The sequence below is a fragment of the Heterocephalus glaber genome, unplaced genomic scaffold (assembly GCF_053883595.1).
Source record: "Heterocephalus glaber isolate CG9 unplaced genomic scaffold, H.glaber_assembly_v1.0 deba00000331, whole genome shotgun sequence".
Classification (NCBI taxonomy): domain Eukaryota; kingdom Metazoa; phylum Chordata; class Mammalia; order Rodentia; family Bathyergidae; genus Heterocephalus; species Heterocephalus glaber.
In genome coordinates, this window is record NW_028258142.1 from 53659381 (window position 1) to 53685818 (window position 26438).

A 26438-nucleotide genomic window follows, 5' to 3' on the forward strand; every position below is an offset into this window, starting at 1 on the left:
GGCCACGACACTGGCTAAATCAGCTAACTTTTTTGACCTAAGCTCGGGTAATTAAACATTACTGCCCATTGTTCCCTCTCCCCTCTGGGCCTTTTAGACAACTTCAAGGCTATAGTTGTTTAAAAAGCCTTGGCGTTCTCATAGAGAACGATTTCATATGCATCAATCAGCATGTAAATTCAAGGTATGATTTTTTTCTAATGCATTACCATTTTTATAACAAACTTTCTTCACAGTCAAGTTGATCTTGGAAAAATCAGCTTGTTTTCTAATCCTATTGGTATTTATTTTAAGATATGTCTCCATGAACGCAGATGTCTCCTTCACGGTGTGAAACTCATAAGGAATGGCTCAGTGCAGTATAGTGCTCCAGGAGACGATCACCCACTGCTGGCCTAGTGCTCTTCCGGCACCTTCTTCCTAATCTCTGCTTTCAGTGCCATCTTCTGCCCCTCTGCTCCTAAGCTGGAAGTTCTGTAAACCACTGTCCTCGCCAAAATATCCTGGGAAACAAACATCCCTGTGCTGATTTCAGGCTAGTAGTTCGGGTGCATGCACTGTCACTGGCAGATCTGCTGTGGTCACATCATAAGGAGCAGAGCCAGAGGAGCACACTCATTCTGCTCCACGTTTATTCATTCAGTACCAGTTCCCAAGAGCAGGTCCACATGGCACTGTGTTAACTCACAACCAGGACGACCCAAGCAGCCAGCAGAGAATCCGTCCCTATAGTCTCAGGGTAAAGATCCGAATCCCGGGGAGAAGGGAAGGCTTTGGGCAGAGCACTAGGAATTGGGCCCCCAGCAGCACCCACAGCCCATTGGGTCAAGTGTGTAGATGCCAGCCTCCCACAGCACCCCTGCCCTTGTTTCAGCGAGTGTCTCGTGGAAAACTCTGCTTACAAGAGGTTCTTACTTTATTTCTAAAAAGCCCGGCTTCGGATCACTGAAGCAGATGTTTTTCTGTTCTATAGGGAAATCTCAAATGAGCCGCTTTAAGATGGCTCTAATATTTGAGAACAATGCAAGATGTAAGTAACTAACACTCCAGCAGAATGACTCTAAGTAAAGGATCTTTCCAAAGGAGGCATTTTACACACTGAGTACCACATTTTATTGGCCACTTCCTCCCACCACTGAAAGCGAATAAAAAGCAGTAGTGATTAAAATTGAATCTTCCCAATCTTAGCTGGAAAAAATGGTGTGATTGTTAAGAAATCTCTCTGGGTTGCCTTCTAGTTTTTGCACTCATGCTTTTGGAATGCCTTTCATTTCGTGACCAGCCTTCCATTCTTGCAAAAGAGTTTACAATATCCATTCTGACACCCTATTTTAGCTTTCTGAAGATATCAGAGTCTTGATGGCTTGTATTTTTTAAAATCATAGAAGAGGAAAACATCAAAACAGGAAAGAGCATTTTAGACACCTGGTCCACCTGCATGTATTAGAAATGGGAACACTCAAATGGGAACAGTCAAATACTTTTCCAAGGCCACATAAACCACGGGTGGCGTGGCCCAGACTAAAACATGCTCTGCTCTGTGGCATCTTCAGGAAGACATTTCTGAGTCTAGGAAACCTGACAGATGTCAGCACCATGAGAAGCGTCCCAAGTCGGCTCCCTCTGAAAGGCAATTGGGTCAAGAGTTGGAAGTACGATTCCTGTGATGTGAAATACTAAATATAGTTATGTCTTACCTAAAAATACCATGCCCTGGATTCATAAAACCAAGAGTGGTATTCTCTTCTTTGATCCAAGGTAGGGTTTGCCCTCAAACTGATTCACCTAAGAGTATCCAGAAGTAGCTCTCAAATTAAAGCATAATTTGATGAGAAAAATTTTATTAACGTGGGCTGCTCTCCTCACCAGGAGTTCGTTGTGCATGTGCCAATTCCCACATGACACTGTCGACTCCCCAGGGAGCTGGGTTACTTCCACAGTGCCTCACTCTGGCACCGATAGAGTAGCCAGCCAACATTTTGTCAATGAATGGGCACGTGAACACTTATGAACACATCTGTTATCTAGGCAATAAGCCATATATTTATAAACCTGTATATCTTAATTTCTTATTTTTTGGGTACCGAGAATTAGACCCAGGGCTTTGTACATGCTCACCAAGTGCTGTACCACTGAGCGACATCCTTGTCCCTCAGCTTTAGTCTGACATAGGGTCAACTTGTAATCTCCTGCCTCACTCATTTGTGCAGCTGGGATAAGAGGCTCAGACCACCACACTCAAGCTTTTAAACATTTTTAATGCCAAAACATGTCAAACAAATGAACACCTAAGTATCCAGGAGGAGATTCCCAGAGACTCAGTTAAGGTTGGATGGAACACATTTAGCTTTGGCTACTCTGCCAGACAAGGAGTTTTTATGACCGCATCCCAGAAGTCAGTAGGTCAAGTTTAGTGTCTATTATGGTATGCTTACACTGGTCATTTTCAAAGGACTAAATATCCTGTAAAAAACAACAATAACAAGGTTTTATTTTTTCTGGTGTAAAAAAAAAAAAAAGTTTAGTGTCAGTTTCTAGGCAGCAGGTGGGTTCCGCAGTGAGCGCCTACAGTTAGGATGGAGAAGTGAATAAAATGGCCCTTCTCTGTGGTGGGGAAATAAAGAGTCCGTAGCAGGGAAGTGGGACAGTGTCCAGTTCCGCGGTGACCACTGACTGTCCTTCTAGGCAGCCAGCCAGCTGTGTTCATTCCCACGGAGACCCGAGGACAGAATGTGGACAGAGCATCAGGGCTCTTCTTCCCTTCTGGGAGATCCAGAGCCTGTGTGTAACAGGATAGCAGCAACCTTATCTTGGTACACAATGGCCAGCGTGTAAAATATCACAGTAAATTCATTACCGGGTAATTATAGGCTAAGCCACTTGACCCCAGAGTCAACTTCCTCCTCTGTGAAATGGTGATAATGCTTAACATCGCGGGCGCAGAGGTTTCTGATTTCAGCCTAGACGGCCCCGAGTGTTGGATACTGTCTCCTCACCAGCCACCTGGCCATTTGCATCTTCCCTGCAAGGGAGCGTGCGGAGCTGACCGCTGGCATCACAGGTGGTGCCAACAGGCAGCTCACAACTGTGCTCGCCGTGTCTCAGAGCTGGCAGGGGCCATCTGGGGAGAGAGGCAGGTGGTAGGTGACCAGATAGGCCTGGAAGTGTGGGCACCGTGGGCTCCTGCCCTCTGCCTGCAGGATCACACTACATAGTTCTGTGTCAGCCGAATACCAGCCTCCCGTGACCTGAGGCCCATTTAATTTTCTCTTCTGCACAATTCCTCCCTGGCAAGAAAATAAAGAGAAGCGAGCATTATTCCCAAAGTTTAGTTCCATTTCTGTACTTTCTTCATTCAGTCCTTTTAAAAATATCAACAAAAAAATCCCTATTATGAAGGTAAAATATAGCAGTGTGCTAAGAGTACTACTAATTGATTTAATGAGGCTGTGTTGTGCTGGTAGATTTTTTCTGTCTTTTTAAAAATAGGGGGTTTTTTTTGTACATTTGAGAAGTAATAAGTGTTCAACTCCTTGCAGCACAAAAGAATTTTAAAAGTAAGTTTGCGAGTAACATCATCACCCAGTTCTAACCTCTACTAATATTTTAGTGCATTAATTCCAGATAATAATACACATATTTTGGCAAATATAATCTTTCCCTAGAAAAGCACTATTCTTGAGCCTACTCTGTCACTTTCATGCTAATTTTAATTTTTAAAAGTAATATACATAGTTGAGCTATTAGAGTATATATTCAAAAGTACTCTGAGCCCGCCATGGTGGCAATGCGTATAATCCCAGCACTCAGGAGGCCGAGGCAGGAAGACAGCAGCGAGTACAAGGCCAGCCTGGGCTACCTAGTGAGGTCATGGGTCCCTGAACTACATAGCGAGGCCCTATCTCCAAAAATCCAAAAATAAACTAATATTTTAAATACATTAAAAATACTTAAATCTAATTTTAAAATTACTTTAGCTATAAGAATTAAAGCCAAATTCCATCCAGATGTTCTTTTTCTCAAGTTCATTTTCCTTTTGGAAAAAAGCAGAGAGATTTTGGCAAATAGGTGTTCTTTTCATGGCTCAGCTTGGTAATCTAATAAGGGAGCTTCTCAGATGCATATTTTATTATGAAAAAGAACAAAACAAAAAAAGGTGTGTGGAAGGCACTCACTCCATATCCTGCGGAGAGACTGCTTTAGTAAGCAAACCGGAAGGACCCACCCCTGGGCCAGAGCAGGAAGGGTAACCCGGGAAGACTTCAGATTAGGTATGAATTGCAGATTCGTCTGACTTGGTTGCTGGTCTTTTCCAAATAACTTCGAAACACCCTATTTTTATTTGTAAACTAGAGAGATTTTTTTATCTGCAAAGAAAAATCTATGCCACTCAAGAGCCGTTTCATTTAATGAATGCGTGGGATGATCCCTCATGCCCCGCCCCACTTTGTCCAAAACACAAAGTTAGCATCCTAGTGTGTTCTGTCCTGTTGTCCACCTATTTCCATCTCTCAGTGTCTTCATCATATCAGTGTCAGACCTGTCTTTTTCATGGACTTCACCTCTTCGACTATGTTAAAAACACCTTGTACTTCTCTCACTAGGCCCATAGAAGGCTCCTCTGTGCACCTGCTTTACTGGTTTGTCCAATTTCATTTTACTATGTGCAGAAGGACAGAGATACAGTTGCTCCCCCCATTATCTTGGGTGAGTTCGGTCCATAACCCCCCTCCCAGATGCTGAAATCTACACCTACTCAAGTCCAGCATAGAAAATGGCATAGTGTTTGCATAGAACCTATGTGCATCCTTCAGTACTTTAAATCCTCTCTCCATGACTAATCATGCCTAATGCCATGGAAATGCTGTGTAAATAGTTGTTATACTACACTGCCTAGAATAATGGCAAGGAAAATGTCTGTATATGTGTAGTAAATGTGCATTTGTGGGGAGATGGTTTGAGAGAGGGTCTTGCTGTGAAGTCTAGGCTGGCCTTGAACTCCCTACATAGCCGAGGCTGGACTCAAGCTTGTAGCAATCCTCCTGCCTCAGCCTCCTGAGTGCTGGGGTTACAGGTGTGCACCGCCACACCCACACGCAGTCTTGTTTGGTGCTACTAGGGACTGAACAGTTTCCATCTTCTTTGGTTGAATCTGTGGACAGAAAAGGCCAAATGTCAATCCCCCTTGCCCTCCTCCACGCCAGGCACTGTGGCACACCTCCAAAGACACTGTCTCATCTCTGCCCATCTTTGCTGGTAGGCAGGAAGATTATCTCCATCCTACAGGTCATGAAGCTGGAAGCAGAGAGGGTTGGTGACATCTCCAGGATCTTGAGAAACACGAGGCTCAGCTTAGACCAGATCCTCAGATTCCAAAACACAGGGTTCTTTCTCCTGTACCCTTAGCGTGCTCCATGTGCATGATGTCTGGCCCAATGAAATGTTGAAAATTGTGTTAATGTAAACGTTTTTCACTACTGTTTCTTGGGTTGAAATAGTTCTTCAGTATATGATGTACTTTCCAATCTAAGTCTGGTTTTGATTTTTGAGTGACTTAATTTTGAAAGGTTTTGGTGATTAGCTACTGCCCTGTGAGCTCGAAAGCCAGCTGCCACATCTTTTATTAGTGTATGAATCCTGAGTTTTTAGGTTCTAGGAATTTGAAGTCAAGTGATGGAGTCTCGATAGCAAATGTGGATGCTCAGAAGGCGGTGTGTGTGTGTGTGTGTGTGTGTGTGTGTGTGTGTGTGTGTGTGTTACTGAAGATTGAGCCCAGGGCCTTCTCATTGAGTTATATCCCCACCCCTTTTTAAATATTTAAATTTGGAGGCAGGGTCTTGCTAAATTACCTTATCTGGCCTCAGCCTCCCATCAGCCTCCCCGAGTGCTGGAATTACAGGTGCGCACCGCCTCATCCCACTCAGAAGACTTTTGGACCTAATTCTTTGCTGTTTTCCAAGTGGTTGAGATTAAACTCAGTAGAAAGCAGGAAGCTGATCGCAAGAGAGGTGCCCGATAAGCAGCACTTGAGTGAATAAAGAAACAAATGGGTCTTCTTTCAAAACACATCCATGCTGTGGCTGAGAGGCTCACTGTACGATTAAGTAACTATGCTTAGGAAAGTGATGCTTTTCCACAAGAGCCGTTACAGAAAGTCCAGTAGGACTGTGTCATTCCTGAAATAACATTCCCAAGGCAACCACAGATTTCCACCCTAGGAAGCAGGGAGCTTGTCTGAGAAACCATGCTTTGATTATGGTTTGAATGCCTTAAACGGTGGTCAGGCTATCAGAAAAGGGATGAATCACAGTGCTCCTTCTCCAGGCTTGCCAGGCAGTCTAGATGCTGTGTGTGTGTGCACGCGCGCGTGCGTGTGTGTGTGTAGGGGGAAGGGTTAAATCCAGGCTGAAATGGGCCTGGGATGTAGCCCAGTGGCATCAAATCTGCCTGGCAAGTGCAAGGTCCTGAATTCAATCTTGGAGCCAAAAAAAAAAACAATCCAGGTTGAAATTTGTGGAAAAGTTCTGATCTGTATTAAATTCTTTCACTGCTTTGTTGAACATCATCAACATCATCATCATTATCATCAGCAGCAGCAGCATCATCTTGCAGTGCTGGCAGTTGAACCCAAGGCCTTGTGTGTGCGAGGCAAGCACTGTACCACTGAGCGATATCCCCAGCCTCTGTTGAACATTATGAATTAAAGTATCAAATAATGCAAGTATTTTACTACCGACATGCTTTGGTGGTGGTGTCACTACGAAGCCTCGTTCCTTCCCCAGTGAAAGAGGCAATGCAGTCCAACTTTATAGAGAAATGTGACCTATGACCAGGGCATACATTCTTAACAAATAAAGTCATTAAAACTTGCAGTGGAAACTTCAGCACATTGGTTCAAAGCAGTGTCCCGGGGCTCTTGTTTGAACTGCACACAGCTTAGGTTAGATTTAGGAGACAAATATTTCATTGGCTTTTTTTTGGAAGACGCCTGAAGTCAAATCCCTTGAAGGACTGTACTACTAAAAGACCATGCTGGGTAGGTGAGACAGATGATTAAGCTACAAGCTGAAGCAGCTGGGAGATGGAGATTTTGAAGATAAACTGATCAGCATGCCTGGAAAATCTGTACGGGGTAGATATGGGAAAGGGAGGAAGTAGAAATAAAATTCCACAGGGCTGTTTCATGTGAGAGCATTTCAATCAGATTTAGTGAGTCTATGAAAGAAAATAATTAATAGATACCTTTTGACTTTTTTGTTTAAAATGGTGCTGGGGCTCGAACCCAGGATCTTGCACATGCTAGGCAAGTGCTCTACCACTGAGCTCCATCCCCAGCCCCTGGCTTTTACAGAGGCAATATTTCAGAGAAATTTAAATGAGTACTTGAACAGGAAAGTGTTCTGATTAGGATTTTTTTTGATATTACTTCTGGTTTAATTTCTTTTTATTTAAACAACTTGCAGGAAGGTGAATAAATCCTAAATCCACATGTGTATACATCTGCGTAATCACCAGACCAAGAAGTAGAACCCAGAGGTGGCCAGGGCCCTGGGCTTTGTGAGCACAGATACATCTTGCCTGTCTGTCACTTCACATGAGCACAATCATCTAGAACATGCTCTGGTGTCTGACACCTGTCTTGTCCAATCCACCAGGCTTCATTCTTTTTCCTCATTGTGTGGCTTTTCATTGATTTATTCTCATAGTATCAGTAAAGGAATACTGGGCGCTGGGAATCGAACCTGGGACCTCACTCATACCGGGCCAGCACTCTACTCGAGCTACCCACAGCCCAGGAATACTACTGGAAAGCGTGGGGGACACTGGTGTGTAACGGGGTCCTTCTCTGATGTGTTGGGTTCTAAAATGCCCCTGCCTCTCCCTCACACAGGTGATACATTCAGATTTATTACCATCCGGGCTTCCAAATAGTAGGAAAGGTTCAAGTAGAGTTTACTTTATCATCCAATATGGTAGCCAGTAGCCACAGGTGGCTATCTAAATTAAAATGTACATTAGCTAAAATACATGAGGGGCTGGGATTGTACACTGGTGGATGAGTACTTGCCTAGCACGCACGAGCCCATAGGTTCAATCCTTAGTTCTGCGAAAAAAAGAAAAATGAAAGACTCTAAAATACATTAAAATTTTAAAAATTCACTTACTCTCATTTGCTAGACTTAAAGTACTCAAATGGCGACCTGTCACCAGCTGCTACCACAGTGAACAGTGCAGATAAAGAATGCTCGTGTTACTGCAAAAAGTACCCTTGGACAGCGCTGTTCAGACAGCTGGCTGTTAGCTCCCTACTTCTTCGTCCTCCTCTTCTGCATACAGAAGGATATTATGGTGTATTTTCTTGTGTTGTTTCATTGTAAATCATCATCTAATTTTGTAGTTCTAAGACAATCATCATATAAGCTTCCCTTTCCTGCATTATCCCTCCACCTTGGGGGGGAAATAAGTGTTTGAATCCTTGCACTTCTTTGCACTTTTAGTTTCTAGCATGTACCAAGCTTTCTCCCACTTTGGGACCTTGGCGGTGCTGTTTGGAGCCCTATTCCAGCATCCCAGTGTTTGCTAACTTCCCATCTGTAAGAGCGGCGCTTAAGCTTGAACCCTCCCATTCTCTCGTCTAGCCCCAAGCCTGGGTGAAGTGGCGCCTTCCATTGGCTGCCACAGTAACCTCACCTTCCTCTGCCCTATCCTTAGTTGATTCTTAGTCTTTCCCTCCCTTGATCAACAAGTCTGGTAGGGGCAGGGACCAGTCTTGTCTTATCTGCTTATTGTTGAGCCATGGCACTTAGGAGATGTTAATAAATATTGTGGAAGGAAGTTAGTAGTGGGCTGTACCATATCAGGAAAGGATTCCTTCCTCTGGGCTGGGCAAGGGTTTTCCCCAGAAAAGCTTTGTGTATCAGAGGCAGCTTTCTGTCTGCCCACCTTCCAGAATGTTTTTTGATGCTCTGAGCTGTATACTCAACTATTCTGTACTCCGGTTAAAGCGTGTAGATTTCTCGTCTTCAGAAGTCACCCTGAAAGACAAACAACCTACAGGGATGGTGGCTGAGGGATTAAAGAGAAAGACAAAAGGAAAGTTGAGTTGAAGAAGGGCATTAACATGATAGAAAATGCTGCTACCTCTGTCGTGGAAAGCCACGTCTCCCAAAGCCAGGCAGCCTCAGGAGAAGGCAGCTGTGGGACAGGCAAAGGTACCCTACAGGGACAGGTGACAACACAAAGTAGATGTAAACATAAATATTTATTTTTGCAAGTAACAAGGACTTTAGAGATAGAAGGCTCAGAGTTGGCTGAGTCGGCATCTCTGAATTCTCAGGGAGGACCCAGGTTCTTTGCAGCTCTCAGTGCTGCCACCCCAGGGACTGGCTTCTTCCTTGGGCAGTGACATCCCAACCGAGCCCTCGGTGTCCAGATAAAGATGAGAAAGTGTCAGCACCACTCCCTGGCAAGGGGAAGGGGTCGCCGAAAAGGCATTAGAGGAAGCATCTAGAGTAATGGGATAGAGCCTGACGACTCCCATCTCCCTCACAAGCTCCAAGACACCCTTACGCCGAGTATCTTCCCCAGCCCCAGCCTATTAACTTTAAAAGTTCTTTCAGTTTGGACCAATACAGAAAATAATGAGTGATACCCCTTGACTCTGTTAGCTAATGTCAGTTAATGCCTTAGAAATGATCCTATTTAAGGGGACATGGAGAGCAGGGACAGTCTTGGGATGGGGAGAGAGCCAGGGGCTCAGCAAGCCCACTTCTAATCCTCACCCTGAAGGGCTGGTCCCCACTCCCTTGGCCGGCAGAGGAAACGCTGCTTTAATTTTAAATTTAGCAATATCCATCCATTTATGATTTACAGTGTAAATGGTATATATTCTGAGAAATCTGGAATCCTTCAGCCAATCGGTTATGCCTTAATTTTTTGCTCTTTCTACACAGACCTCGCAGTGTTGGAGCTGAGGTCACAGTCTAACGACAATATTAACCCTGCAAATCTGTTCATTTTCACCCGAGCACCCTCAGGCAGGATATAGAATGTGTCCAGTTGAAAAACTATTACAGACTCCGCAGTGCTGTGATGGGCTGAATTGTAACAGGGTGTGTGTGTGTGTGTGTGTGTGTGTAGCCAGGAAATCACTTTCTAAAAGGAAGTCAGGTAGTATGTATCCCTAAAAGTAGAGGTTATATGATTGCTTTTTAAAGGGGAAAACCTGTTTGCTGTCGTCCAAATTTAAAATGCTACTTTTAATGCTTCTGAACTTTGACTCTTCTATATCTCTATTGTCTGTGACTTTTTTCCATTTTTCTCCCTATCAGATACCTCTGTAACTCCATTACTTTGTATGTTACAAACATTCTTTTGTGGTTTTTAATCTCTATTTTGCATTATGAAACATACACAGGAAAGTATAAAGAATACTATAGTGAATGTCTGTGATCCTGCCACCCAGTTTAAAAACTAAAACATAACTATTTTTCTGTAGCAATTTCTGGGTTCTAATTCAGGGTGCAGAAAAATACCACACAGATGGCAGACATTTTGTGCAAGGCCAGATCACCACCCTGTTCCTAGTGGGTATGGAGTCGCAGAAAGCCCTGCCCTAGCAGTCGCATAGGACATGTGGTTAATGCTAAGTAGTCTGACAGTTGTGCCCCAGGTAACTCCTCCCGCTGTTCCAGATCGTGAAACCTGTGATGCTATGCAAATTTGTATTTTATCATGCTGCATTTTAAGCATAAAGACTAGGTGCTTCCCCTTTGTAATCTCCATCAAAGACATTTTCCAAAATCTCCTTAGTGTGCCTCATCATTGGCTTCAGCACACATTGTGTGTTTGAAAACAGTCTCTAGCTAAATTATAAATCCAAGAGTATATATGTGTTGTCAGACTTGCAGAATTCATATATAAATGCTGTTTTAACTCATTTCACTCTAAATATTTGACCCTCTATTGAGTGTAGGAGACCTCATTTGACTTGTCTATGGTTGGGGCTCTAATTTAAAAGAGTCAATGATGTTTGGATAGTGTTTGGGCCACTGACATTGTATCCATGGAAAGGATGTGATGTTTTATTTTCTTGAGAATACAGTTTCTTAAACATGTTCCTGCTGCCACCATGTGCAATCTGCATCCTGGTCCCGCTCACATGGCACCTTGGCGTGTGGGGCTACACATTCCCACAGCAACAGCTGCCTCCGTTCCACTTTGGGGACTTGGTTTCTTTAAGGAGTCAGGCGTACAGAAAAGCAGCTTGCTCGAGGTTTACAAGCACATATTTATCACTTGAGGGTATGTTCTTTTCTAAGCATCCTCAGACCCACAGCCTTACAGAAAGAGAAACAGGGAACAGATAGAATATTAGTTGATTTTTTTTTAATCTGTTGCCTGATAAACTTGCAAGTTTGCAACTTATGTAAGCTGGTGGCAAGACCTGATATGTCCCTTTTTCCCGATTCAAAAACTTTAAATTTAAGAAAACATTTTGTAGAAGACTAAGTGCCAAAGGTCTGTTTTTATTCCAACTGCACAGCAATGAGGAAGTTTTCAAAATGAAGAATAAATCACACATATTTTATTTATATCTGTATTGTTTTAAGCGTTGATTATCTTTTCATCTGGGATGAATAGAATTTCTCCACATGCCATTTATGAAATGTTAAATGTGAGACTTCATTACTATAGTAAGCCCTCAGTCTTCAGAATTACTTGAAATGAACAGCTCCTGGATTCCAAGCACATCAACTGTTCTAGAATTTGTTTTTCTGATATTCATTATAGCAAAAGCAAGAGAGCTTGCTGTTTTCTAGATTTTATTATCAAGTGAATATCAACATTAGTCACTGGCTTTTTTTTTTTAATCTATGTATTTCCTTTCCACTGAAAAGAGAAAAAAATGTCTAAACTTGCTTATCTCTCTGTAGGACAGTCGGCCCAATATGTCAAGACCTCTGATCACTAGATCCCCTGCATCTCCACTGAACAATCAAGGCATTCCTACTCCAGCACAGCTCACAAAATCCAATGCGCCCGTCCACATCGATGTGGGCGGCCACATGTACACCAGCAGCCTGGCCACCCTCACCAAATACCCCGAATCCAGGTAATCTGAAAACTGGGAAAGTCAGACGCACAAGTGCATGTATGTGATGATCTAACTGCTTTTCCTTTGACCAGCAGAGCAGCATTCCTGTCTCCCAAATAATTTGCCACTTTCATCATTTTGGTGCTATAGATCTTAGGTGAAGTCCTCAAACAGTGTCTCGTTTGGAGATTTTCTTTGTCCATCTTGCCTTGAGTACTCGAGTCCACTTTTTGTGCCTTATTATATCCACTCCCTAAGATGCTTATCAAATTTCATAGATCTCATTAATCTTTACACCTTCACTGTCTCTTACAGTAGCCAGTAGCCACATACAGGGCACTTGAAAAGTAGCCAATCCAAATGGAAGTGTCCTCTAAGTGTAAAATACACAGTCGATTTTAAAGATTTAGCATTAAAATATATGTGAAATATCTCAATATTTTGTATATGATTTCATGTTTTGGAATAATATTTGAAGTTAAGTAAACTATGTTATTAAAATTAATTTCACTTCTTTTTTTACTTTCTAATGTGGCTATTAGAAAATATAAAATTACATGTGTCTTGTTTTTATTATTTCTGTCGGACACTGCTATACTACAGACACTTTTTTATAAAAGCATCTAATTAAACCTGCCCTTTCCCCAACCTGATACTTGTATACATTGAAAATTGAATTTCTTTTTCACCAACATAATTAGAAATGATAGAATTGCTCATCTTCCTTTTTCCAATTTTTGCCTTTGCTTTCTGTCAGCAATACACCACAGTATCACAAAAGAAACAGCAAAGACTAATTTTTTTTTGTTTGTGGTGCTGGGGATTGAATCCAGAGCTGTGTGCACACTAAGCTTGTGTTTTGTCTCTGAACTACATCCTGGGCCTGAGTGAAAACAACTTGACTCATTAGTCCCGTGTTCGGATGTGGGCTCTACTGTTTGCCTAGCACTTGTTTGGCGGGTGGACAGGTCCAATGGCTGACACCTGTCTTCTCTCTTGTAAAGTAGACACAACTGTGTCGTCTTGCAAGGATATTGGGAGATTAAATGTGGTTATGGAAAGCACACCATGGTCTTGTGCCGACACATAGTGCTGCCTTTATACACAGTCTTCTGCCAAACTCGGCAATTGTTTCTTTTCAAATTGCCTTCCAGATCCCAAATACATCCCATTCCTTCCTTTCCTGCACCAGGGTAATAGTCTGACATCTGGATTACTACCGACTCAGGGGAACTCCTGAAACTTTTGACCTTTCTCTTAAATACCTCCATCTTACGCTCATCCTTATCATTAGAAAATAACTTAAATGTATGTCGAGACTCTTGAAATGAGCCTTCCAGAGTAACTTCTAGCAAATTCCACTGGTCATATAATATTGGCTTAGATATCAAATTGGCCACAGTGTACTGATTTACTCCCTTTTAGTTTTTATGAGGTTTTTTGTTTGTTTTGTTTTGGTCGGAAATTAAGTGTTCATTTCAAGGCAACAGTCAGTTGAATAGGACTCACACATACATTCTAGTAATCAAAGATGCAGAGAAGAAATAGATCTTTCTGCTTTTCCCATAGGTGTCAGGCACTCCTGGTATTATCTGGGAAAAAGCCCTTGCATAATATTAGCCTTTTGGGGTGCCCATGACCACAGAATTGCACATAACTCTGATTCTGGGTCTCTAGATTCTCAAGAGCTTTGAACCCTTCCATCCCTACCTTACTCACTTAGAGCTCTGCTTCCTCTCTCAGCTGCCTCTTGTTGGTGTCACATAGAAATCTTTCTCTAGGATGGGGAGACTTGTGGGATAAAAGTAGTCATTTGTATATAACATATGACCTTAAAAGATGTAGGGCTGGGGGCATACTCAGTGGTAGAGCACTTGCCTAGCATGTGCAAGGCCTTGTGTTTTATCCCCAGCACTGAGAAAGGAAAGAAGGAAGGAAGGAAGGAAGGAAGGAAGGAAGGAAGGAAAAATGTAATATCTTTCTTTCTATAATTTCAAAGATCCTACAAAGGACCTTTACTGCCTTTTGAAATAATTGTCAATGATTTTCTACTTTATCTCTTTTTAGCCTGCCCTCTTGGCTAAAGACCACCCTTAGAACATAATCCCAGAAAGACTTGTGCTGGACTACACAGCTAAATATCAGCAGAATCTGGAAAGCACTTCAAAGTCATGCCTTGCCCCAGACCAATAAAATAGGAACCTGTGCACTCTTCCTAAGAGGTTCTGGTGTTCACCATGTGGCTTTGAATAACATGAGGGTGTACGGTCCCTCCCTCCACAAGAAATAATCCTCTTCCATAATGAGTGTTTTATGTTGTATCATAATGGCCATTTTACCAAGAGATACCTTTCCACCATCCTTTCTTTAATACCAAGATTACCAGTGCGCCAATGCATGTATGTGTGCTCATGCACACTTGGAAAGGAGAAGGTTGCACCCTATGTAGTGATTCAGTAAGTGAGTTGACTTTTACAACAACGTTAATTATTCACATTATATTCACATCCTTCAGCAAGTGATTTTTGACTAAAGAGGCTGAAGTTTTCAAATTGAGTAAGTATTGCATCCGTTAGTGATGAACTCAGTCTTGACCAGGGTTTGTGTAATATGCAAAGCAGCTCTTCAGGAGGGCATGGGAAGCAGAACTGACCTATATCATCTTGGTGACAAGCACTGATCCCTTTCATCAGCTGCTAGCAGCCTGCAATTATGATGGCCATTGTGAATTTCAGTCTTTAACAACTCTTGGCTCAGAAGGATCACAAGTTCAAGCCCAGCCTGGGCAACTTAGCAAGACCCTGTCTCAAAACTTTAAAATTTTTTTTGAAAGAGCTGGGGATTTAGCTTAGTGCAAAATCCCCAGGTTCAATTCCCAATACAGGGGAAAAAATAAAACACGTAAGTCTATCTGCAATAATTTCACCCCAAGTAAATTTTATAAAAGTAAAAGAAAATCACCATCAAGAAAAGATTTTAAGTGGATATATAAAAAGTGAAGTCTATCTTATTTGTTTGTTGGCTTGATTTATAGCTTGCAAGTATCTAGAAATATGAGAGATAGATCTTCACTGTACTCTTGTGCAACAGATTTTAAGGGCAGACCTGATTATATCTGATTAAAAATTGAAGGTACATTTATTGACATCATTGATACTGAAAGATCTAGATATTTAAATAATGTATTGGTACCTAATTACATGGCATCTTTAAGATCTATTTTTGACACATGTGTGTGATCTTAAAAGTATATTCAGTAACTGTTTTAAAGTTAGACACATGTCTGAGTTCAAAGGGAGGTCTCTTTCATCCTTTATTCTCACCTCTAACAAAAATAATCTTAGTAGTAGCTGTATTGAAGGCTATTGGACTTTTTCCAACCAAGAAGTGTGCAAAGACTAATAATGAACAGGATCTATCAGGGGTTATAGGGTGGGGTCTTGGTGACAGGAGCTCACTGTCAGCCAGTGACCCCAAGGTGCAAGACAAGAGCTCATGTTCCAGTTCCCTGAGCCATCTGATCTGATGACTTGACAGAACTTCTGTATCTTTTAAACCCAGTACATGAGTTAACACCCACATAAGTAGATTATGCTAAATTGGTCTCTGAAATAGCAGCAGTTACTAAGCACACTGCCATATGGAGGTAATTGGAAAACTCCAAAGACTCCATTTACATCTGCACACTCAATGCCCATGGCTACCCAAGGGCCATGTGGCCTGGAGATGCCAAGTGCAGGTGCCTTGCCAGCAGTGACCGGCTCTGGGAGTGCATCTCTCTTGGGTGTGTTAGACACTACTGGGTCGTTTCTCTGGAGCTCCACAGAAAGGAAAGTCAAGTGAATGCAGTATGAAAGGATGAGTGTGAATATTCTAAGGACAGTTGAATTCTAACGTAGGGATTTTCATGTAGTTGTTCAGAGAATTTTCTGTTGTTCTGTGTTAGGGCTTGGTGCTGTTGTCTTTTATGGCTTCATGGCTCTTGCTATAACATGGTAGTCCCTGGACAAGGGTCCTACACAGTCTCATGCAGGCCCATGTTTCAAAATGCCCCCAAATAAATGCATCCAGTTTGCCAGCTTGCTGAACTTTCTTTCAGAACTATGCATGGCATTGAGCAGAAAGCTTTTTTATTATAACCTGCCCTTTAGATCCACATGTTGAATAATTCAATATCTGTATTAGAGTCAAAGAGTAGGTGACTGGGGAATTTTAGAGGAATAGATACCAAGCTTAGCTATATAGTCACAGCACAAGTGAAAAGGGACAGCGTGTTCTCCACTGCTGCGAAAACTCCTGAGGAAATGTATGAAATGACGAACAACTCTGCACATTAGGACTGGTTGAACTTCTGAAAAAGCAAATTAGTGTACAGAGAGATTTAAGGAAAGGAAAAGCACCTGGCAAATGGAAAATAGAGTTTCTCCAGGGTAACAGAGAAATTTTCCTATTCTCTGACTCTTCTTTTCATCTTATGATATTGCTTTTCCAAAATTGCTCCTCCGGTATACAGGCAAAGAATAAATGAAACAGTTGGCTTCAGAATGTTGTTGTTTTTGGTTTTTGTGAAAAGCAGTGAAACTGGATTTTCTGTTTAGTGCTGAAAAGATAATCCTTTAGAAACTGACACTGGACCCCTGGTAGATTCAGCAAACTTCCTTTGCCACTAGGAAACCAAATAGGACTCTCTTTTAAAGTAATCAGATTTACAGAGTCTGTCTTAGAGTGTAATTTACAGAAAAGGCCATCATATCATGTCTAGTTTTCCTTGTCATGTTCTGTCATTGGTTCGGCAGGTTTATTATGAGCAAATATAATTCTTTTTTTTTGGTACCGGGGATCGAACTTGGGTCCTTGTGCTTGCGTAGCAGGCGGCGAAACCACTGAGCTAAATCCCCAGCCCAGCAGGTTTATTATGTCTGCCCATCTCCCAGGGCACACAATGGCCAGCAAGTCTTCACTGTCTTGTAGCTTATGATATGAGGGACGGGCAGATAAACAAGCAAATAAGCAATGAGCCAATAAGCAGTGTTTCATTAATTCTTAAGTGATATTAAGTGAAATAATACACAGGATAATTAAGCCCATTTGGGGATGTAGTTTGCCTTTCCCCCCTATTAAGTCTAAAGATAATTTTCTTCCCACATGATTATTTCTACCCCAAGAAACATCTTTATTTGCTCATCTAAATTTTTAAGACATGATCTAGTTTACATCTTAGTTTATATTTAGAAGCAGATTTTCATCACTTCAGTATCGCAAGTAACATCTGATCCATGATCCATTGTGTCCTCTGAATCCAGTTCTTCCATTAGCTGTGTATGGCAAACCCGTCTCCCCTTCATCTCCATGAGGGAGCCATACAGGAAGTTGATGCTCAGGAAGTAGACCAGTTCAAGACACTGTCACCTTAGATCATCTTGATAGTGCATTACCCATAATAATGTTTCTGAGTGCATTATTTTTAAATTTTGCATTTATTGGTTGCTGATGTTGGGTTTTGACCAAAGTTGTGAGTTAAAAGATGTTGAAATAAATGTGTGTTGAAGCCCCACAGAAGGGAGGAACAACACCATCAACTTGTCTCTTAGCCCACTCCTCCATCTTCTCTGTTGGACCAAGCAAAAGAAGGTAAAGGCTACCTCGCTAGCTGCAGGTCTCTTGAAGGCAACCCTGCTGGTGGCTTAATGGCAGTCACTTGGGAATAACACTGGGTACCATAATGTAAATAACTCAAAGCAGGACTATGGGTGGTAGTCTCAGTTTTTATTAAGTTCTTACCTGCCAACATCTCCTCTTACACAGAAACCCATCCCCTGCAAAGCTTCTTCCCACAAATTTTTCTTCCTTGTATTCTTAGGACCCACTATTGTGCTTGGGTTGACATTCACAAGTCTGCTTACCCTATGACTGAATGCCTGGGAAAGATACTATTTACAGGTGCCAGTTTCTCAATTTGAGGGCAAACAATTGAGTAAAGCTATATAAATGATGAATTTCTGTTTCAAGGTTGGGCTAGGTTCACTGAATGTATTATCTCACATACGAGCCACAGTAACCTCATAGAGGTTATAGGTAGGGTTGGCATTTACCTCAGTTTTCAATGAGAGTATAGAAACTCAAAAAGGTTAAGCAGCTTCACCTCAGTATTTGATCTTCTTCTAGAAACAGGGGGAAGAGTCAGGATTCTAGCTCCCACTCTGACTCTAGGACCCATACTTTTCCTGTATTATCATAATGATTCCCAGCCCCAGGGGCATGCTAGAATCAACTGGGCCTGTTAAATAAAAAAACAGTGCCTTACCCTGCTCCCAAAGGTAATAATTTTGTTGATTTGGGCATGGGATTTTTTTTTAATGCTTCCTATATTCAACCATGTAGTTTGTATTACTCTGTTTTCTGTTGCTATAACAGAGCACCAGAGGCTTGGTAATTTATAAAGAGAAAATTTATTTAGTTCACAGTTCTGAAGGTCCAAGATCATGGCACTGGCATTTGGAAATGGCCATCTATTACCCCAGGCATGGCAGAAACAGAAAGGGAAGCAGGCTTATGTGGAAGAAAGGTCATGTGGCGTGAGAGACTGAAGGACTGCCAGCCTCGCTTTATAACAACTCGCTCTCAAGAGAGCTTTAAGATCTACATCACTTCTCGGAGACTAATCCTCTCTTCAGAGAACTTAACTCAGACTCTCTTGAGAAGACATTAATCCATTCATGAGGTTGTTGTCCCACGACCTCATCACTTCCCAGTAGACCCCACCTCTTAAATGTCCCACCCCCTCTTACACTGTTACACTGGGGACCAATGAATGAATCATGTCCAAACTGTAGCATAGTCCACCATTCCACCTTTCAGAACTGTGTTCTGACATTGCTCTTTAGCCAGGAAGGAAGATCATCTACAATATTACAAACCACTTTACCCTCAGGGTGGCTGCACCTTAGTCGCTATTAGAAAGCCAGACTTACCAACTAGTTAGTCCAATCTGGGCAGCAAAGGTTTACGTCCTTTCTTCAAGACACAAACCAGGAAGATCTTCTAGCCTAGTTACCTGGAGGGAAATAGTGAACCTGATTAACAGAAGGGTGACTTCTATCTTCCTCCAATTGGTACCTCTTCCCAGTTTTCCCATATCAGGGTCATCTCAGAGTACTTGGGAAAGTGCAGGTTCTTGGGCTTCACTGTTGTTTGCTTACTTTATCCTCAGGATCCGAGAAAAATCTCAGTTTTAATGAGCGTCCAGGTGATGCTCCTGCATCTCAGTTTGGGCACCTGGTCTGCAGTGAAGGACTGTGGAATGCAAATGTGTCACCAGTGTTGTGGGCACTATGGTGCTGTGGCAGGAGACAGTATGAATAAAGTGAGGCTTTTCTTACTGATTCTGGCATGACTCACGTCCCCTGGGACAATAACAGTGACTGTGCTTGTTTCTGACCCGTCTCAATGGCTGGTGTCATTGAGCAATGCCGAGGCCACTTTTCACTGGTTCTCTTTAAATCATATTTTTGCATTTCTTCTCATCATGCAAGAAAAATATACAATACTAAAGTGAACGATCCATTTATTTGTTTGAAGAATTAGTAGGTATTTCATAGAAGATTCAGGCAGTTTGTTACAAGGTTGATATGTGACAACTATGCTCCCCTTTATTGTGTTCTTGAGAACAGTTCCATTAAAGGAGCTCAAATTTTTAAGTGTTACTTCATCCAGCCCTGCTCACATATTTTATACATCTCTTTCCAGGGGCTGATTCTGGCTCCACAAACTCTGTCATTTCTGCCAGGCACACAACTGTGATTGTGGTTTAGTGATTTGGTTAGGCACTTCTTGATGGTAAAACTTTGACCAACATGAAAATATTTTCAGTGAATTTCCAAAAGACAAACTGCATGTTGACCATGTAGGGAGATTTGAAGGCCAGAGTCATTATGCCCCAGAGCCTGATTCTCGTGTCTGCCATGTATCTCCGACGTCATCTTTCCCGGCCACTGTGACCACCTCCACCCAGGTATGCAGTCTCTGAGTCAGCGGGCAGGCACCTGCACCGTGTCTCTGTGCTTGGAAGAAAACCATGGACATCGTCTCCAGTTGTGGCAATCTTTTTTTCATTAACCCAATGCAAAAAAAATTTCCACATAGAAGCATTTATTCAAATGCAGACACATCCTTATAATTTTCATTTCAAATTTGAGCACATTAGAAAATGATAACTTTCTATGGAAAAGTATCTCTGAGATCCACCAAACACATTGATCCTCTCTGCTGGGACCAGAAGTAATAGATGAGTCCTGTCCAGCGAATCTACCAGACAGTTCAACTTATTATCATTATATGTCACTCATTAAAATACTATTTCTTTTCATTATATAGGATGTATGGACTCAATGAGATGCATTATTATTATTCAGCTTCTAAAAGATCACTCTCAAGACACCTGGAAATACAGTGACAACAGTTTGTCCCCAGCAGCTAGCTGACATGGGTGCCCAGGGCACTCCTGGTTGTGGCAGGGAATGAGAGGTCAGGTGTACTCTTTCAGGATGTGTGTCTTCCATGCAGTCATATTCCAAAGGCAGACACCCAGAAGCTGCAATCTGGCAGCAAAAGAAAATACCAAGATAAAGTTAATGGTTCCATTAACAATTGTATCAGCTATTTGCTGAAGTGCCTAAATCTGACCAAGACACAGTGTCAGTGGAAACGACACTGTCCCTGGATGATGGACTTCTGCTGCTACATAAATGTCACATGTCAAGTTGCTTAGTGATGACATTGCTGATTAATCTTTTCGGGGGGTTAATGATTATTTTTGTGCTTAGGAAGCTCATCTTACTGTGTTCTTTATATTGAGAAGATAAATTGCAACTGTGCACAACAGCTAACCACAGCTTCCAAACAGTGGCAAAGCTTGGCAGGATGGGAGGGCTTCATAACTGAGACATGGATTTGAGCTCGCCCAAACTTGTTTCTGTGATTTGAGCCGAGTGAGTTGCAGGACTCCCACCCAGCCCCACTAAGCTTGACGAGGCCCCTCCACCCTCCAAAAATTGATCTTTTAAAAACAGCTTATAAGGCCTTGAGGGATTTAGTCTCAAAGCAGCTCAGTCAATATAAAAGGAAAAAAGGAGTGATCTTTTAAGTGTCTCCTACTATCTATAACCGTGGGCGCCCTACGGAAGTTACTTCATTAAAACGTCACCATTTTGATGATACATTGCAGAAGGAACAAGATGTCATATGGGGTGGAATTCAGGGAGACTATTGGATGCATTAAAATCGGCTGGAATAAAGGTTGTTTAACAATGAAGCAAACCCACAGAACCATGTTAAATAAAGTTCCCCTCTTCACCCTGCTAGGTGTCTGTAATAATTAGAAAAGCCAGACAGCGAAGATGCAGCTTGGACTTCCAAGTACATGGTATCCTGGGTTCTTGAGGAACCCATTTGTAATTTTTTATGCAGATTTTAAAACCGCAAAAATGTTTCTTTCTCACCCAGAACTTCTGAATGAAGTGTTAGAAGAACAGCAAGTATGGGAACCAATGGTATCAAATGACTACTAAAGCTTTTCTATATATGATCTCCTTAAAAGGAAGAGAAAAATAAAAATTCTTGGTATTAGCCAGAAAAAAACTTTTTTCTTGAAATGATTTTCAGGTTAGGCTTGGTTTTATTTTTTTGGTGGAGGCAGGGGTAGGGAAAATATCATGTATGGATACACCTATTGTCCAGTGTGCCTATGGACCGCCTTGGTGCCTCTGGGTAAATTCTTGAACTATGATAACCAAGCAAAGCCAGGCAGGGTGTGGACGATTGCAAAAGACACACACCTACAGACTGCATTGTTGGCCCTGGTACTGCCCAGGGCGGAGTGCTCCACAGCCTCCTTGGGTTTTTCCCAATCACACACACACCCGTGAGTGTTGTCTTTGAATCATGAGCTGGTATAAACTTCTTATTTTTCACATGCCATTTTGATTTGGTGACTATTTAAGTAATCTGGTGACATAAATTAGAAATCTTAAGTTTCTCAGAGTATAAAACGACCCAGCCACAACATCCGTCATGGTTCGAAGAAGCAATTAGACTTTCTAAGAAGATGCTGGGAGACAGGGACATTTGATACGCTCCTTAACCATGTGAACGTTCTTCTGAAGCTGGGGAAGTGGGAGTCTTGTCCAATTTTCAGCCTTCATTCCTTCTCTTAAGGAGGTATATCAAATCCACCATCCTGAGGCTAAATTTCCCTTTGGCTTTGTCATGGTAAAGTCTAGTTTCCGAATGTGGTTTGAAGTTTCCTAGTCACTTTGAAATCATACAATAACAGAATAATTTATCCATATATTCATTCATCTAATCATCTTTTGATACTCTAAATATTTAAATGACACTGGCGCTATGCTTGAATGGTGTCAGGAACGAAGGGGTGTGTGTGTGTCTTAATACAGAATGAGGAGGTACAAAGGAGTCAGAGTAGATAGATTCAGTTACCTTCCATACTTTTTTCTAGGTGCTGGGGATTGAAGCCAAGACTTCGCACGTGCTAGGCAAGCACTCTACAACCCAGCTAAAACCCCAGCCCTCCAAATGCCTTCTGTTCTGTGTTCAAAAACATTTACCTAGTCTCTAGGTAAACTGTACATATTGTCTTGTTCTTTTCATTAACCACTATTAAGCCTCAGGTTTTCCACTGGTTGACACTATGCAAAAGATTTTTTTTTTATTTGACCAATTTTTTAAAAAATAAAACAAAACTTTGTAATCAAATAATAAGAAAATAATAACAGTTATTATACTCTGTATCATTGTAGTCAAAGTAGTTACTCAGAGTACAAGACATAGACCAAAAAGATTCTTACAAAAAAGAAGCAAACAGGGCCAGGAATGTAGCATGTCTGGCAATCACAAGGCCCTGAGTTCAATTCCCAGTACCAAAAAAAGAAGTAAACAGATAATAACACAAATCTTTCTTTTCAATGAACTAAGATAAACTAGTAGTATAAATAAAACCAATTAGCATATGTATTGATATATTTTTAAAAGAATGGAATTTGTAAATTGGGGAAGTGTCTTAATTTCTCCCTAGCTCCTATTTATCTTTTGTCTATTGAATACATAATGTTTATCATAAAAGAGAAACCATGGAATATTTGAGCTTGTGTGTCTGACTTATTTCATTATATTGCATCTATTTACCTATAAATGCCCCAAGTTTATCGCCAGTGATGTACTCAATTGTGTGTAAATATCACATTTTACTTATCCGCTCATCTGTTGATGGCATATATGCTGTTTCGGAGATCTAGCTATTATAAGTTGTGCTGGTATAAACATGGATCTACATGAATTCTTGTAATATGATGATTTGAACTCTTTTGGGAAGATAACTGAGTCAAATGGAATTTCTATTTCTAGTTTTTTGAGGAATATCCACACTGATTTCCATAGTGGTTCTGCTAGTTTACATTCCCACCAGCAATATAGAAAGGTTCCTTTTCCCCCACCCCATATCCTTACCAGCATTTGTTATTATTAGATTTGGGGGGGGGTACTGGGGATTGACCTTGCATGCTTGCGAGACCGGCGGTGGAACCACTGAGCTAAATCCCCAGCCCCCTATTATTAGATTTTTTTGATGATAGCCATTCTTTCTGGGATAAGATGGTATCTCAATGTAGTTTTAGTATATGTGCTGCCGAAGCGAGCACAATCTCAATGTAGTTTTAATTTGTGTTTCTCTGATGGCCAGTGGTGATGAGAATATCTTCATGTATTTATTGGCCATTTGTGCTTCTTCTGTAAAGTGTCTACTCATTTCGGTTGCTCATTTTTGATTGGGTCTTTTATTTGGGATGGGGTCTAAATTTTTTGAGTTCTTTATATATTCTTGATGTTACTCCTTTGTCCATGGAGTAGCTAGCAAAAATTTTTTCCTATTCTGTAGATTGTTTCTTCACTCTGTTGGTTGTTTCCTTTGCTTTGTGTGTGAAAGCTTCCCCCCCCCAACCCGTGCACGGAATCGAACTCAGGACATTCCACTTGCCAGGCAGGCATGGTGCCACTGAGCTACAGCCCCAGGCCCTGTATGAAACCTTTTTAATTTGATATGATCCCACTGGTTGATTCTCAGTATTATTTCTTGTGCCATTGGGTTCTATTCAAAAAGTCTTTGCCTCCCCCTATGTCTGCAAGATTTGTACGTATTTTATCTTCCAGTAGATTAAGTGTTTCTGTTTTAACATTTGAGTCTTTGATCCATTTTGATTTTAGTTTAGTACATGGTGAGATATATGGGTCTAACTTTAGAATATAATTTCTAGTCTGGGATTATGATGTCACATGCTTTGCTTTTGTTACCTAGGATTATTTTTGCTATTCTGGGTCTCTATTAATTCCACATAAATTTTCTGCAGATCTGTGAGAAATAACATTGGTATTTTAACTGACTGTATTAAATCTATAGATCAGTTTTGGAAGTATAGCCATTTTGATTATATTGCTTCTGCCTAACCAGGAACAAGGGATATTTTTCCATTTTCTGATGTCCTCCTCCTTCTGATTTCATTTTTCAGTCTGATACAGTTTTCACTATAGAGGACTTTCACTTCCTTAGGTTAATACCTAAGTATTTAATTTTTTTGATGCTATTGGGAATGGTATTGTTTTCCTAATTTTTCAGTAAATTCATTACTATTATATAGGAATCCTATTGACTTTTGTGTTTATTTTGTATCCTGCTGCACTACTGAATTTGGTTATTAATTTTAGGAGTTTTTTGGGGTCTTGTAAGTAAAGATTTGTGTCATCTGCAAATAATGATATTTTTGCTTCATCCTTTCCTATGCATATCCCTTTTTATTTCATTCTCTTGCCTAATTGCTCTGGCTAATGTTTCAAGGACTATGTGGAACAGCAGTAGTGATAGTAGACATCCTTGTCTTGTTCCTGATTTTAGAGGGAAGGGTTTCAGCCTTTCCCCATTTAATATGATGTTAGCAGTAGGTTGACCATGATTGGCTTTTATCATGTTGAGATAAGGACCTTCTATATCAATTTTCTTCACGATTTTTATTATGAATGGATGCTGGATTTTTGTCAGAGGTTTTTTCTATTTCTATTGAAATGATCATGTGATTTTTGTCCTTCTATGTGATGAATTATGTTTATTGATTTGTGTGTTGAACCATCCTCGCCTCCCTGAGGTGAAGCCTACTTGGCCATGGTGTATGATCTTTTTGGTGATTTGCTGCATTCTGTTTGCCAATGTCTTGTTAAGGATTTTTGCATCTATGCTCATTAAAGAAATTGAACTATAGTTCTCTTGGTTGTATCCTTGTTTGATTTGGGGATTAGATGTTAACTTCTGAGAATGATTTTGGAAGTATGCCTTCCCTCTCAATTTCATTAAGCAATCTGAGGAATATTTGTGTTAGATCTTCCCTGAAGTTCTTGTAGAACTTGGCTGTGAATCCTTCAGACCCTGGGCTTTTCTTAGTTGGTAATTTGTTTTGTTTTACTACTTCAATTTCATTGCCTGTTATTGGATTGCTCAAGATTTTTAGTCTTCTCAGTTCAGTTTTGGCAATTCATATGCATCTAGAAATCTCTCTATTTCTTGGTATGTTTTTGAGTTAGTTGCTAATAATTTTCTGGAATTTAGCAGTGTTTGTTGTGATTTCACCTTTTCCATTTCTAATTCCAGTAATTTGTATATTGTCTTTCCTTTTTTGGTAAGATTGGCTAAGGGTTTTTGTTTTTTTTTTCAAAGACTAGCTCTTCAGTTTATTGATTCTTTGTATTTTTTTCGTCTCCATTTCATTAATTTCTGCTCTGATATTTAAAATTTCTTTACTGTACAAGCTCTAGGTTTGGATTATTCTTGTTTTCTAAACCTTGACTTGCATAATTAGGTTATTTGGGTTTGGGCTCTGATGTGGGCATTCACCATTGTAAACTTCCCTTGCAAGACTGCTTTCATTATGTCCCATAAGTTCTGATATATTGTACTGGCATTATCATTTAATTCTAAGAGTTGTCTTATTTCTTCCTTCATTTCCTCTGTAATACATTGATTATTCAAGAGTGTGTTGTTTAATTTCCATATGTTCAGATAGTTTCTGTGGTTTCTTTTGCTATTGATTTTTAGTTTCATTGCACTGTGATCTAATAATATGCATAGTAAAATTTCAATTCTTTTGTATTTCCTTAGGCCTTCTTTATTAAGTAATAAGTCGTCTATGTGGGAGAAAGAACCAAATGTGTGGCCAGAAAGAATGGATACTCTGTTGTTGTGTGGAATACTCTGTATATATCTATTAAGTCCCTCTGTTCAAAGGCT

At 40.9% G+C, this 26438-nt stretch overlaps 2 protein-coding genes across 5 annotated transcripts in view; one reads left to right on the plus strand and one right to left on the minus strand.

Moving 5' to 3' along the window:
- Positions 1-26438, plus strand: part of Kctd1 (potassium channel tetramerization domain containing 1) — a 193497-nt gene that overhangs the window by 135050 nt on the left and 32009 nt on the right. For all 4 annotated transcript variants that reach the window (XM_013075304.3, XM_087193893.1, XM_013075301.3 and 1 more), the window contains exon 2: positions 11937-12115. In XM_013075304.3, coding sequence (XP_012930758.1) covers positions 11937-12115 — 179 coding nt within the window. The remainder of the gene's footprint in view (positions 1-11936; positions 12116-26438) is intronic.
- Positions 20497-26438, minus strand: part of Taf4b (TATA-box binding protein associated factor 4b) — a 225887-nt gene continuing 219945 nt past the window's right edge. Inside the window, exon 15 of the mRNA XM_087193905.1 lies at positions 20497-20694. Coding sequence (XP_087050031.1) covers positions 20512-20694 — 183 coding nt within the window. The 3' untranslated portion in view covers positions 20497-20511. The remainder of the gene's footprint in view (positions 20695-26438) is intronic.